General features: G+C 45.1%; 1 protein-coding gene across 4 annotated transcripts in view; it reads left to right on the top strand.

The window, feature by feature from the left end:
* Window positions 1–12677, top strand: part of LOC130932009 (RNA binding protein fox-1 homolog 3-like) — a 506184-nt gene that overhangs the window by 435214 nt on the left and 58293 nt on the right. For all 4 annotated transcript variants that reach the window (XM_057861344.1, XM_057861342.1, XM_057861343.1 and 1 more), the window contains one exon: window positions 1550–1678. In XM_057861344.1, the coding sequence (XP_057717327.1) occupies window positions 1550–1678 (129 nt within the window). The remainder of the gene's footprint in view (window positions 1–1549; window positions 1679–12677) is intronic.

Below are 12677 nucleotides of genomic sequence, written 5' to 3'. Positions count from 1 at the left end.
CGGGGTCCCCTCGCGTGCCAACTAATGCGTCTCCGGTCTCGCCGTGCCGTGGGATCTATACGCGTGCCTTTTTGTCAGCGCCTTCAATCTCAAGAGCTAAGTGCGAGAGATTAATACGCGGATTTGTGACGCACGAGCACAGCAGTGACATTATAACTCATCGGCTGTTTATCGGCACGGCTTTCTCGTTGAATTGAAAAATGACTGACACTGGAAAGCGCTGCTTCTCAAACTGGGGTGCGCAGTCCCCTTGAGGTCTGTGACACGTGTCTTGTCTTGGTATTCAATGGTTTTGCCATCGTGACTGGTGCTATATTTAAGCTACGAACAATTAAATAGACAGAAATAGTAGAAAGGGTGTCAATTGTGTGTTTTCGTTCATTGCCAAACTCAAAGACGGTTATTTCCGCTCATTGAATTTTTTTTTTTTTTTTTTTTAATAAAATGTATTTTTTTCCAGAATAATTATTTTAAATGTTTTTTTTTTCTTTTCTTTTTTTTTTTCTTTTTTTTTTTTAATTTGACTTTATGCTCATTTTTCGCTTTGACATTCCCTTAATCAAATCGGACTTTATTGTGTATCACAACTTTACGATCTTTTTTTCTAAGAATATCTTTGTTGTTAAGATTATTGCTTTTTGTTTCTCAAAAAAAATATGAATATTCACCTAACATTACATATTTACATTACGTTTTTTTCTTCTTTTTTTTTAATTTGACTTTATGCTCATTTTTCACTTTGACATTCCCTTAATCAAATCGGACTTTATTGTGTATCACAACTTCACGATCTTTTTCTCTAAGAATATCTTTGTTGTTAAGATTATTGCTTTTTGTTTCTCAAAAAATACGAATATTCACCTAACATTACAGATTTACATTACGTTTTGTTTTTTGTTTTTTTTAATTTGACTTTATGCTCATTTTTCGCTTTGACATTCCCTTAATCAAATCGGACTTTATTGTGTATCACAACTTTACCATCTTTTTCTCTAAGAATATCTTTGTTGTTAAGATTATTGCTTTTTGTTTCTCAAAAAATATGAATATTCACATAACATTACATATTTTTTTTTAATCATAAATTTGTGATTGTAAAGTCATTTTCATTTTTGTTTCATACTGCAAAAATGTTTTATTTGCAAGGATTGTATTTATATATGGCATATGATACAAAGTTTTTTTTTTCTCTTTAGAAAAAAAAAAAGAATTTGTAAAATTACTTTTTAGCAAAAATTAAATTCCATCCATCCGTTTTTTTCAAGATTATGACTTTTTCCTTGAATTGATACAACTAAATTTTATTACTGTATACCGTAGGTAAAAACTATGGTAAATGAATAAATAAGAATTCATTTACAGCAATGTTACGTTTTTTCAGTCATTCATTTTTTTGCATTTCTCTGTCATTTAAATCTGTCATTACATTTGGCATTAGTTTTAATGGCATTAGGAATATATGAGATAGTCCTTGAAAATAACCTGGGTTTGCAAAGTGGCTCACAAACTCTAAAGAGCGTATTTTACTGTGTTTGATTTCCACCTGCAGACGGATGACGTGACGCAAACGGACGCCTCGCAGCACTCGGACTCGTCGGAGAAGCAGCAGCCCAAACGGTTACACGTGTCCAACATTCCCTTCCGCTTCCGAGACCCTGACCTGAGGCAAATGTTTGGGGTGAGTACCGCACCCAAATTTATTGAACGTATTGACTGCCAATGATCGGATTACACCTGACACACCTCAAAGTAAAAATTGAATGTGACATCTATTGCCGTCAATGGCACTGAAAGATGTTCATTCATGGAACAGTTTGGGTTTCACATCCAAGTAGCTCCACGCCCGCCCGTCCGACCGGTAATGAGGCAAAGCGTCTCACGCTTGGATAAACGCCATGGTAAGAATAGAAAGGGCAACATCTGACTGCTCCAAACTCAGCCAAAAATGGACATTTAAGCGCCGAGAATTAATTGGACTTTTAGCTGCCAGACGCAGGCTGAGGATCCGTCCGCTGGTCGGGCCGTAAATGGTCGACAACCTGGCCGCTCTTTCGCCATTATTGTTTCCCAATTGAGGAATGGGCTCTGTAATTAGGTTTTTGCTGCTCAATGCAGCACTGTCCAACTCTCAAAATGCTGCATTCAGCTTTAAAGATGTTCTTACACAAATGATTTGGGCATTTTACGTATGTACAAAAACTGAATGATGGCTGTCAGTTACAGTAGATTAAATGTCTATTGACGTCAAAGAGTTAAAAGGCCAGAAAGTTAGTCCACTAAAAAGGTTTGCCTTAAAAAGGTTTTTGATCACTAAAAAGTTACATTCAAAGAAAAAAATAAAAGCCAGATTTAATGTTCAGTTGTTTTTTTAGGGGGTGGGATGGGTACAAATAATCCAAAATTGCTAAATTTGGTCACCAATAGGTTACCTGAACCTACCTAAAAATATTCTCTGTTAAAAGTCTATACTTCAATATGCCACCCAAAGAAGTAGATCCTGTTTTACTTCATCAACTAAACAATAAAAAAATAAACTAGAAACTGACATTTCTGGAGAAATTACAATGGGGCTTTGATGTGGGAGTTACCAGTTATCAGGTCACTTCCGGTTGATTTGGGGACATTACGGGGACACTTCCTGTTGATATCAGATAATTTCCTGTTTATTTGGGGACATTTCTGAGACATGTCCGATTTAATGGCAATCAGTGGCATCCACTTACTTGGGTGTCAGTTGAATGTTAATGGGCTGTAATGGTAAGTTTTTGGTCATAAATCAGAACCACACAGTTTTTTCTGCCATTGAAAATGAATGGAAAATTTGGACGAACATGGCCGTCAATGGCATGGACGTGCATGGCTGTCAGTGGCATCGACTTACTTGGGCGCCAGTTGAATATCAATGGACTGTCATGGTAAACGGTCATAAATCACAAGGACCTATGTCTTCCTGCCATTGGAAATGAATGGGAAATTCAGACGTGCATGCCTGTCAAGGGCATCCCATTAGAAATGAATGGGAAAGTTTCTGGCAAGTTTTGGGCAAATTCTCTATACAACTTTAATGCTCCTTACCGTCCTGGAATTTTTTATGTTTAAATGATGCGATTGGGTCAAAATTGTAGGACTAGATATAGTTTGAATTTTTTTGACTGGCGAATGGAAAATTTGGGGGGGGGGGGGGGGGGGGGTGAAAAATTCCCTGCGTCACATGAAAATTCCGGTCATTTTGATATCCGAACGTTGCTGGTCGGTCAAACGGTTTGGGCTGTGTGGCGTTCCGAAGACACGCCACTAAAAAAAGAAAGGAATTTTACCAGTGAGCTACTGACTACTAGTCACTTTGCAGTGATTATCAACGAGTCTCTCTAGTGGACCATCCGACGGTGGTGGTGGGGTGCTAGTAGAAAATATTCCCCGGGCTCCTCCACACTTTTGTGGGGCCCCCAAGATGATCGTCCAAATGGGCACTCTATACGCTTCATTATAGCATCACGCATCATCATACATTATTTTGAAAACCTGCGCTTGTCTACTCGTGCCCTCTGTTCATTTGAAAACAAGGCCCTCTAGAGGCCTGGGCCCGAGTACAGCCGCACTGCCAGTCCCCTGCTATGTTCCGCCCATGAATGGTGCATTTTCACACCAAAAAAGCTCTGTTGTGCATCCTAAGGTTATGTTTTTGTTTTGTTTTCACCCCACACACATTTCACCTTGAAAGGCACAAATGCTTGGTCATTAAAACATGAAACGGACTTGGTATTTCGCTGTCAGTTGCCACGTTTACATGGAGCCAAATATTCCAATTACACGCGGAATATTTGTTCAAACCGAATAAATGTGTTCCATATAAACACCTCATTCGGAATGAACAGGCCCAAACTGAACGGAATTTCATTCCGATTCACAGGGATGGAATATTCCTTTTCCCAAACCGATTAGAAGTAAAATTATATCATGTAAACAGGGAAGTGGAATGGTGTCTGGTTGCCTTCTTTCTGCGCATGCTCCGTACTGACGTGGTGACGTCACTTGATGACGTAAGTAACGTCACTTGCAACATGGCTTCCAAGCACACGCACAGCGCACCCACACAACTTTTTAAATGAACGGCGTATCATTCTGAATTTTGTTTCCACTTGAAAAGTTAAAACAGCAGCTGATCTGACGATCGATCTCCATGTTTTGCAACGTGACGCTTTGTTTTGATCAATCTGCGCATGTCAGACGGCAGTTGTCAAACGTCCTTTCGGAATAAAGGCAGTCACATGTAAACGCTGGATCGGAATAGATGAAGTGACATGTAAACAGCTGATGTGAAATTTCCATTCGGAATGATTTGAATCGGTATGAATAAAAGTCAGCATGTAAACGTGGCTAATGGCAGTGAAAGTGTTAAATTACCAAAAACACAATTCACCTCAAAAGGCACGGACACGAAAAAAATCACTTATTTTGCCTTGAAAGTTTGATGTTTATATGGTTTCAAAAACATATTTTGTCTTGAAAAGTATTTGTTGATCTAATTAGTCGAGGACACAACAGCTCTCTTGCTTGTCATCTCTCAAATCCAAACAGCCCCCGTAATTAGCTGGGAGACTTTTTGTAGCACAATTGATGGCTGCCTGCCCACCTGGCCAACCACATGTGGCCCCACTTCCTCTCGGTCCCCAGATTGATAGTCCCCAGTGAGGCACGCCTCATGACCACAAAAGGCTTTTATGTGAAGTCTCTCCCTCGTTACCAGATTGGCAAAACAACAATAAATTAGGACGTTCTCAACATTTTTTTTTTTTTTTTGCACCAAACCCACCTTTTGATATAAAAATACTGTACAGTGGTACATCTACTTACCAATTAATTTGGTTCTGGAATAATTTTCGTAAACTGAAAATTCTGTAGGTAGAGACGAGTTTTCCATGTAAATGCCCTAATTTATTCTAAGCAGAGGCGGAGCAAGGGTCCCCCGGGGGCTCCAGGCAACAAGCAACATGGGGCCCTTCGAGCATGTGCAAGTAAGGGGGAGAGTTGGACTTAAAGCAATAGCATATTTAATAAAAGTCTACTAACGCTAGCATGCTGCAATGCTGTTAGCAAACGCTAACAAGCCAGTTACAACAAGTCAAGGCAGTTAATTGGTTTAGGACATAAAATACTACTACTACTATTAGTCTGCAGTGCTTCTACTACATTACGACATAAAACTACAGTTACATAGTACACTCACTGCTGTCTTGCTTCCTTTTCTTCTCTTCTGCTTTTTTTTTCTTTTTTTTTCGCTTCCAGAAGGATAACTTCTCTTCATTTTGCCAATTAATAAAAGGCCAAATCGACGCCCACTCTCACCCTGAATCACGTGGCACAGATACATACTCGCACATAATGAACACAAGGGTGGGGGGGTGCGAGTGCGCGCTGCGTGGACGTGCGGTCATCTTTGCCATAGAAGTGGCGAAAACTAAGCTGTTTACACTGACTCATATGGATGTACTTAAACTCGTACATGACATTTTAACAGGTGGCCGTCCTCTGCTCGAAATGCGTACCTTACGCCTATTCTCGCTCCCAGAATACGCAGCGCTTGTGAAGTATAACAGGACTGGTTGCTATGGGAACGTACGCATACCCAAGGAACCTTGCTAAAAGGAGTATTGAAATTGCTAATAAAATTGTGTAGGATTATTTTAGATGCATTTATGTTATATTTTTCTTATAGAGTATTCGTTGTATCGTTGTATCCCTATGGAATGCCATAGCAGAAGCTATGAGGGGAAAAGTTTTCATTTGCCTAAATGTTTATTATTAAGTGCAATTTTATTTTTTTTTGCTTGAAAAACACATTTATTCTGTGTTCCTGTGCGGTATTAATATAGTTGTCTTTTACTTAAGAGGCATGGTCTATTGTTTTTAGTTGTGATTTCTTAAAAAGTATTTTTGAATTTAAGAGTAAATATCGCGTTTAAATGGGTGTGCTTGATCTATTAATATATACTGTATTCTCACTGTGTTATTGTAAATTGGTTTAAAAAACAAAATTTGGGGGTGCAATAATATCGCATATCGCAATAATTTATGAGATAAATTATCGCACACTAAAATTTTTTATTGCGACAGACCTACTGCTAAAGGATTCCATGGTGTTGAAACACTCCCTGCACTTGTCGCTGCGACAGTGCAGTAAAGCTGCGTGTGCTAAATCTGTTGGCACTCTGGGGGCCCCTGCTGGCTGGGGGCCCTAGGCAATTGCCTGGTTTGCCTAATGGGACGCGACGCCTCTGATTCTAAGAAGCCCAAATTTAAATCCCGACACATAAATCTTTTATATAAAAAAAAATGCATCAAAACATGTAACAAATACAAGTTACAATTAAGATTTTTGCACAATAAACATAAAATGAGAGTTGTGAATAATGTAAAAAAAAAAAACTAAGAATACAGTAAAGAATAGAAGTCAGTACAGTCGCGTAAAGCTGTCAGAACACCTCATGGCCCGATGGGCGAATGAACGGGACACTAAGATACAAAAATACACATACTGTACAGTAGAAGTCCCTCTTAGCCAGTTGGATGCCAGGCAGATGCAAGGCAATAGCCAATGGCTGAGTGGCTATAAGTATGTTACATTCGGTCAACTCTGGGAGCTGCGAGGAGCAGCCCAAACTGAATTTTTGCCTTTCGTATCCTCAAATTTCTTTCGTCTAAAGAGGCAATACTTTCCCATTGAGCTGTGTTATAACTAGGGTTGTTCCGATCATGTTTTTTTGCTCCCGATCAGATCCCGATCGTTTTAGTTTGAGTATCTGCCAATCCCGATATTTCCCGATCCGATTGCTTTTTTTTTTGCTCCCGATTCAATTCCAACCATTCCCGAGAATTTTTCCCGATCATATACATTTTGGCAATGCATTAAGAAAAAAATGAATAAAACTCAGACGAATATATACATTCAATATACAGTACATAAGTACTGTATTTGTTTATTATGACAATAAATCCTCAAAATGGTATTTACATTATTAACATTCTTTCTGTTGTGAACGGCAAGCCGTTGAGGCGGATCCAAATCACAGACCAAGAAACAGAAATAGAGAACGTTTGTATTTAATAAGTACAACAAAAGGAGCACGCCAAAAATGCGGGTTTAACAAACTGAGAGAGCACGCCAATAAACGCGAGTGTAATAATAAAGTACAACAAAGGGAGCACGCGAAAAATGCGGATATAACAAACTGAGAGAGCACGCCAATAAACGCGAGTATAATAATACAGTACAACAAAGGGAGCACGCAAAAAATGCATGAATATAACAGTACAAGAATCTAACTACCAAGCCCAAAAGAGCACTAGTGTAAAGATGACCAAACCAAAATACGACCGTAGAACGTCGGGAAACTCGAAGGCTGACGATGAACACACAGGCGGTAAGCAAGGCAAGTAGCAAGCAAACAAGCAATAGTCCGACACTCGCAGACTGTGGCCGGAGTCCTTAAATAATGAGCGCTCCAAATGCGCCACAGGTGTGTTGCAACGGCCCCGCCCATCCAGCTCAATCAGATGCTGGAATGAAAAAAGAACTGAGAAGGCATACAGATATGACAGAACCCCCCCCTCAACGGACGCCCCCTGGCGGACCACCTGGTTTCGTGGGATGACGAGAGTGGAAATCCCGCAGCAGCGACGGATCGAGGATCCAGGAGCGGGGGACCCATTGGCGTTCCTCAGGGCCATAACCTTCCCAGTCGACCAGGTACTGCACCCCCCTACCCCTCCTCCTTGAGTCGAGAATGGCACGTACCGTGTACACCGGCCCACCGTCGATTACGCGAGGAGCAGGAGGAGGCACTGGCGGAGGGTTCAGGGGACAGGTGGAGACTGGCTTGAGCAGAGAGACGTGGAAAACTGGGTGAACCTTCATCGAGCTGGGAAGCTTCAGCCTTACAGTCACAGGGTTCACCACAGCATCAACAGCAAAAGGACCCACGAACCGAGGGCCCAGTTTCTTAGAAGTCCCAGCCAGGTGTAAATCCCGCGTTGACAGCCAGACCATCTGGCCTGGGCGATAGACTGGAGCGGGCCGTCGGTGGCGATCAGCTATCTGCCGGTTGCGGGCCGCCGTGCGGACTAGTGCAGCCCTTGCGTCCCTCCAGACCCTATGGGCCCTCCGCAGGTGCACCTGGACAGATGGCACGATGACTTCGGCTTCTTGGGAAGGAAACAGTGGAGGCTGGTACCCATATGCGGTCATGAAAGGTGACCTCCCAGTAGCAGAGGAAACAAGGGTGTTGCGCGCATACTCCACCCATGGGAGGTGCGATGACCAGGAGGCCGGATGCAGTTCACAAACACAACGGAGGGCGGCCTCTAGCTCCTGGTTGACCCGTTCCGTCTGCCCATTGGATTGTGGGTGGTAACCCGAAGATTTGCTTGAGGTGGCCCCCAAAGCCTTGCAGAACGCTCCCCAGACCTGTGAGACAAACTGGGGCCCTCTATCAGAGACTAGGTCGCACGGGATGCCATGAGCCCGAAAAACATGTGTCACCAGCAGGTCAGCGGTCTCCAGGGCTGAAGGCAACTTGGGAAGTGCGACGAAATGCGCCATCTTGGAAAACCGGTCCACCACCGTCAAGATGACCGAACAACCCCTGGATCGTGGAAGACCAGTGACGAAATCGAGCGCAACATGTGACCAGGGGCGAGTTGGAACAGGTAACGGATGGAGTAAGCCCGCTGGAGCACGATGGACTGGCTTGCCCCGAGCACAGACGGAACAAGCAGAGACATAGTCAGTGACGTCCTTGCGCATGCCTGGCCACCAAAACCGCTGGGAAACGAGGAAGAATGTGCGGGACACACCCGGGTGGCAGGCAAACTTCGAGGAGTGGCCCCACTTCAGCACTCCTGCGCGCTGAGCAACTGGGACGAACAACTTGCCGGCAGGGCAGCCCCCAGGTACCCTAACCCCTCGTAAGGCTTCTTCCACAAGACGCTCTACTTCCCAACGTAGGGCGCCAACGATCAGATTCTCGGGAACAATAGACTCCTCTGAAGACCCCTCCTCCGCTGCCTCATGGAGCCTTGACAGCGCATCGGGCTTCCCGTTCCTTGACCCTGGACGGTAGGTAATCTGGAAGTTGAAACGGGTCAGGAACAATGCCCAGCGGGCCTGGCGAGAGTTGAGGCGCTTGGCTGCACGAAGGTATTCCAAGTTCTTATGGTCTGTGTATATCTGGAACGGTACCTCAGTGCCCTCCAACCAGTGTCTCCATTCCTGCAATGCCTGGACTATAGCGAGCAGCTCCCTGTTGCCAACATCATAATTCGCCTCGGCCGGGCTGAGGCGGCGGGAGTAGAATGCACAGGGGTGCAGCCTCTGGTCGACTGCAGACCTCTGGGAAAGGATGGCCCCCACTCCGGAACTCGATGCGTCAACCTCGACCACAAAAGGGAGATCTGAGTCAGCATGAACAAGGACAGGTGAGTTTGTGAACGCTCGTTTAAGGCTTACAAATGCGGCCTCTGCCACAGAGGACCACACAAATGGTCGCTTGTTAGAGGTCAACCTGGTAAGGGGCTCGGCCCTCATACTATAATTGCGGATAAAACGCCTGTAAAAGTTAGCAAACCCGAGGAAACGTTGTAATTGTTTACGTGAGGTGGGGGTGGGCCACTCTGCCACCGCCTGAATTTTTGCTGGATCAGGCCTTAGCTGCCCTTTTTCCACAACAAAACCGAGAAACTGCATTGACTCACGGTGAAACTCACACTTCTCGGCCTTAACAAACAACCGGTTTTCCAACAGTCTTCGCAGAACTATCCGGACATGTTGGCGATGTTCTTGCAAGCTTCTGGAGAAAATTAAGATGTCATCCAAATAAACAAAACAGAACACATTTAGCATGTCCCGCAATACGTCATTAATGAGGCTCTGAAACACTGCGGGCGCATTTGTCAGACCGAAAGGCATGACCAAGTATTCAAAATGCCCAAGCGGGGTTTTAAATGCGGTTTTCCACTCGTCTCCTTCACGAATCCTGACTAAGTGGTAAGCGCTGCGCAAGTCTAATTTGGTGAAAATGGTGGCAGATTTTAGCGGCGCGAAAGCCGAATCCAACAACGGTAACGGGTATTTATTTTTAACAGTAATCTCGTTGAGACCCCGGTAGTCGATGCACGGTCTAAGTCCCCCATCTTTTTTGCCAATGAAGAAAAACCCCGCCCCCAAAGGAGAGGACGAAGGGCGAATAAGGCCCGAAGCCAAGGAAGAGGAGATGTATTCCCTCATAGCTTCCTGCTCCGGTCTAGAGACCTTGTATAATCGCGAACTGGGCAACGGTGCATTGGGCAGCAGATCAATGGCACAGTCGTAAGGACGGTGCGGGGGCAGGGTACCAGCCTGCTCTTTACTGAATACACGCTGGAGATCATGATACTCGGCGGGAACATTTTTCAAATTAGCAGGCTCGGTAGCCGTTTTTTCTTGACCGGGAAGTAGACACGCCGAACGTAAACAGTGCGCATAACAGAACGTACTCCAAGCAACTATTTGAGTCTTCGCCCAGTCAATATTAGGATTATGCACTTTCAACCAGGAGAGTCCCAGCACGACCGGAGCCGATTTGCATGGCATAACCCAGAAGCTACGGGCCTCAAAATGATTCCCAGACAACTTTAATTTGAGCGGGGGCGTAATAAACTTCACGTCCGCCAGAGGGCGCCCATTGAGGTCTAAAACCCTTTTGGGCCTAGCGAGTCTTATTAAAGGACATTTAAGCGCGTCAACAACACTCTGGTCTATAAAACAGTCATCTGCCCCTGAATCAATTAGAGCAGTAAAACTAAAGTGAACCCCACCGTGCGACACTTCTCCCGGCAATTGCAGTCTCACCACACCTTGGGAGTCTCTTTGTTCCTTCAACTCGTCCAAAGGCAACTCACTTGAGGGATTGCTGTCTTGTACGAACCTCGTACCAGTACCCCCTCGGGCGAGGGGAGCCCCAGGCAACGAAGATTCCAGTCGATGCGAAGGGGCGGCGTCACAAGCGGCGACACGGTGCCCCGGCAAGCCACAAAACAGACACAAGCCTGCCATCATCCGTCTTCGTCGCTCCGCCGCAGAAAGATGTCCGCCGCCGAGTTGCATTGGCTCCTTCCCCGTCGGTACCGGCCTACGTGTCGACGTAGAGACCAACGGTGGTTTGATGAAGCCGTCCGGACCGGCCGCCGTCGGGCTGCTATGCGGCGTTGACCCGCGACGTTCCCGATGCTCCGCAGCTCTCTCTCTCTCACGCTCTTTTAGACGATGACCCAAATTTACGGACAACTCAATCAGCTCCTGCAGATTCGATGAGTCATCCCGGGCCGCCAACTCGTCTTTAACCGCCGAAGACAGCCCGCGCCGAAAAATACCACACAGCGCTGCTTCCTCAAAACCGCACTCCGCGGCCAAAATGCGAAACTGAATAGAGTAATCCGCTACGGTCAGATCGCCTTGGGAAAAATCCAGCAGGCGGCTGGCTGCCTCCTTGCCTTTAACCGGATGATCGAAAACTCTCACGAGCTCAGTCTTAAAAGTTTCAAATGAATGACGGATCGCGGGTCTTGAGTTGCTTACCGCCATGGCCCATGTTGCAGCTTTACCGGCAAGGAGGCTCATTGCATACGCTACACGGGGTCTATCACTCGCAAACGTTTGAGGTTGTTGGTCGAACACAAGGGAGCACTGGTGCAAAAATAGTTGGCAAGCACCTGCCTCTCCCTCATAACGATGGGGGTGTGGCAACAACGGCTCCCGAAAAGCCGCCGGCGAGCCCACTGGAGACGGGGTGGATAGATCGGGCGCCGCGGCAGCGTCAACGGGCTGTACAGGTGACGTCATATTCTCAATTCTTGTAGTTAGCGAGCCGATCACATTCACTAATGCACGCAATGACTGATCATTCCTGCTGATCATATGCCCGTGTTCCGCGAGCACATGTCGAATACTTTCCGAGTCTGCGGGATCCATATGGTCGGACTATTCTGTTGTGAACGGCAAGCCGTTGAGGCGGATCCAAATCACAGACCAAGAAACAGAAATAGAGAACGTTTGTATTTAATAAGTACAACAAAAGGAGCACGCCAAAAATGCGGGTTTAACAAACTGAGAGAGCACGCCAATAAACGCGAGTGTAATAATAAAGTACAACAAAGGGAGCACGCGAAAAATGCGGATATAACAAACTGAGAGAGCACGCCAATAAACGCGAGTATAATAATACAGTACAACAAAGGGAGCACGCGAAAAATGCATGAATATAACAGTACAAGAATCTAACTACCAAGCCCAAAAGAGCACTAGTGTAAAGATGACCAAACCAAAATACGACCGTAGAACGTCGGGAAACTCGAAGGCTGACGATGAACACACAGGCGGTAAGCAAGGCAAGTAGCAAGCAAACAAGCAATAGTCCGACACTCGCAGACTGTGGCCGGAGTCCTTAAATAATGAGCGCTCCAAATGCGCCACAGGTGTGTTGCAACGGCCCCGCCCATCCAGCTCAATCAGATGCTGGAATGAAAAAAGAACTGAGAAGGCATACAGATATGACACTTTCTGTGAGAGGGATCCACGGATAGAAAGACTTGTGACTTTATATATTGTGACTAAATATTCCCATCTAGAGTATTTGTTGAGCTTT

Source organism: Corythoichthys intestinalis, chromosome 16 (assembly GCF_030265065.1).
Source record: "Corythoichthys intestinalis isolate RoL2023-P3 chromosome 16, ASM3026506v1, whole genome shotgun sequence".
Taxonomy (NCBI): Eukaryota; Metazoa; Chordata; class Actinopteri; order Syngnathiformes; family Syngnathidae; genus Corythoichthys; species Corythoichthys intestinalis.
This window is presented reverse-complemented; position numbering and strand designations above follow the sequence as displayed.